The sequence below is a fragment of the Carlito syrichta genome, unplaced genomic scaffold (assembly GCF_000164805.1).
Source record: "Carlito syrichta isolate Samal-C Ts95f unplaced genomic scaffold, Tarsius_syrichta-2.0.1 Scaffold118074, whole genome shotgun sequence".
In the NCBI taxonomy this organism is placed as follows: domain Eukaryota; kingdom Metazoa; phylum Chordata; class Mammalia; order Primates; family Tarsiidae; genus Carlito; species Carlito syrichta.
In genome coordinates this window covers 10197-10884 of record NW_007062170.1, presented here as the reverse complement: position 1 = coordinate 10884, position 688 = coordinate 10197, and the positions used below count along the sequence as shown (strand labels likewise).

The window sequence follows — 688 nt, the reverse complement described above, 5'->3', positions numbered from 1 at the left end:
GTGGCCGCGGCGCCGCCCGCTCCTCGTCCCGGGAGAGTGGCCACGGGAGCCGGGGGCGGGGCCGCCCTGCCCGCCCCTCGCCCTCTCCCACAGGTCTGTGCCCGCCCTGCCTGGCGAGAGGGGAGGCGGAGCCGCCTGCGCGGGGAAGGCTTGAGCCTGGCCCTGTGACCCCAGCCGCCGCCTCTCTCCACGCCGTCCTAGGTGGGCGCGCGCTCCGTTTCGACCCCACGGCCTTTGTGAAAGCCAAGGAGAAGAAGCAGAGAGAGATCAGGATGAAGTCAGTGCCCATTCCTCCCCCCTGCGCTCTCCCAGCGCCTGCACGCGGCCCCGACCCGTGCCCGCTCCCGCTCCCCCGGCCCGTCCTCATCTCTTCCCCCTTCCGTCTGTCTCCCTCGCCGTCACCTGCTCCGCTTCTCACCTGACCCCTCGCCTGCTTTGCTTTTCTCGCTCCTAGGCCCCGTGACCTTAGGTGGGTCACTGGCTCAGGCTGTGACCGCTAGGGACGCAGCGACTCCCTTCCCCGCATTAGTTGGCTGCATTGGCGGCGTCTCCTTTCCCGCTTCCCAGACAACAGCAGCAGCAGCGGAACCGACTTGGCAGTGGAGGGAGCGGGGACGGTCCGTCCATCTCGTGGTCTCGCCAGACCCGGCCCCCTGCTGCCGTGACTGGCCGCGGGGACGCAGCTAAC

General features: G+C 70.2%; 1 protein-coding gene across 1 annotated transcript in view; it reads left to right on the top strand.

Annotated features, from left to right (window-relative positions):
• CCDC61 (coiled-coil domain containing 61) overlaps nucleotides 1-688 on the top strand; it is a 22527-nt gene that overhangs the window by 19643 nt on the left and 2196 nt on the right. The window contains 1 exon segment of the mRNA XM_008047903.2: nucleotides 578-688. This exon segment is cut by the window's right edge and continues 22 nt beyond it. Within this exon segment, the coding sequence (XP_008046094.1) occupies nucleotides 578-688 (111 nt within the window).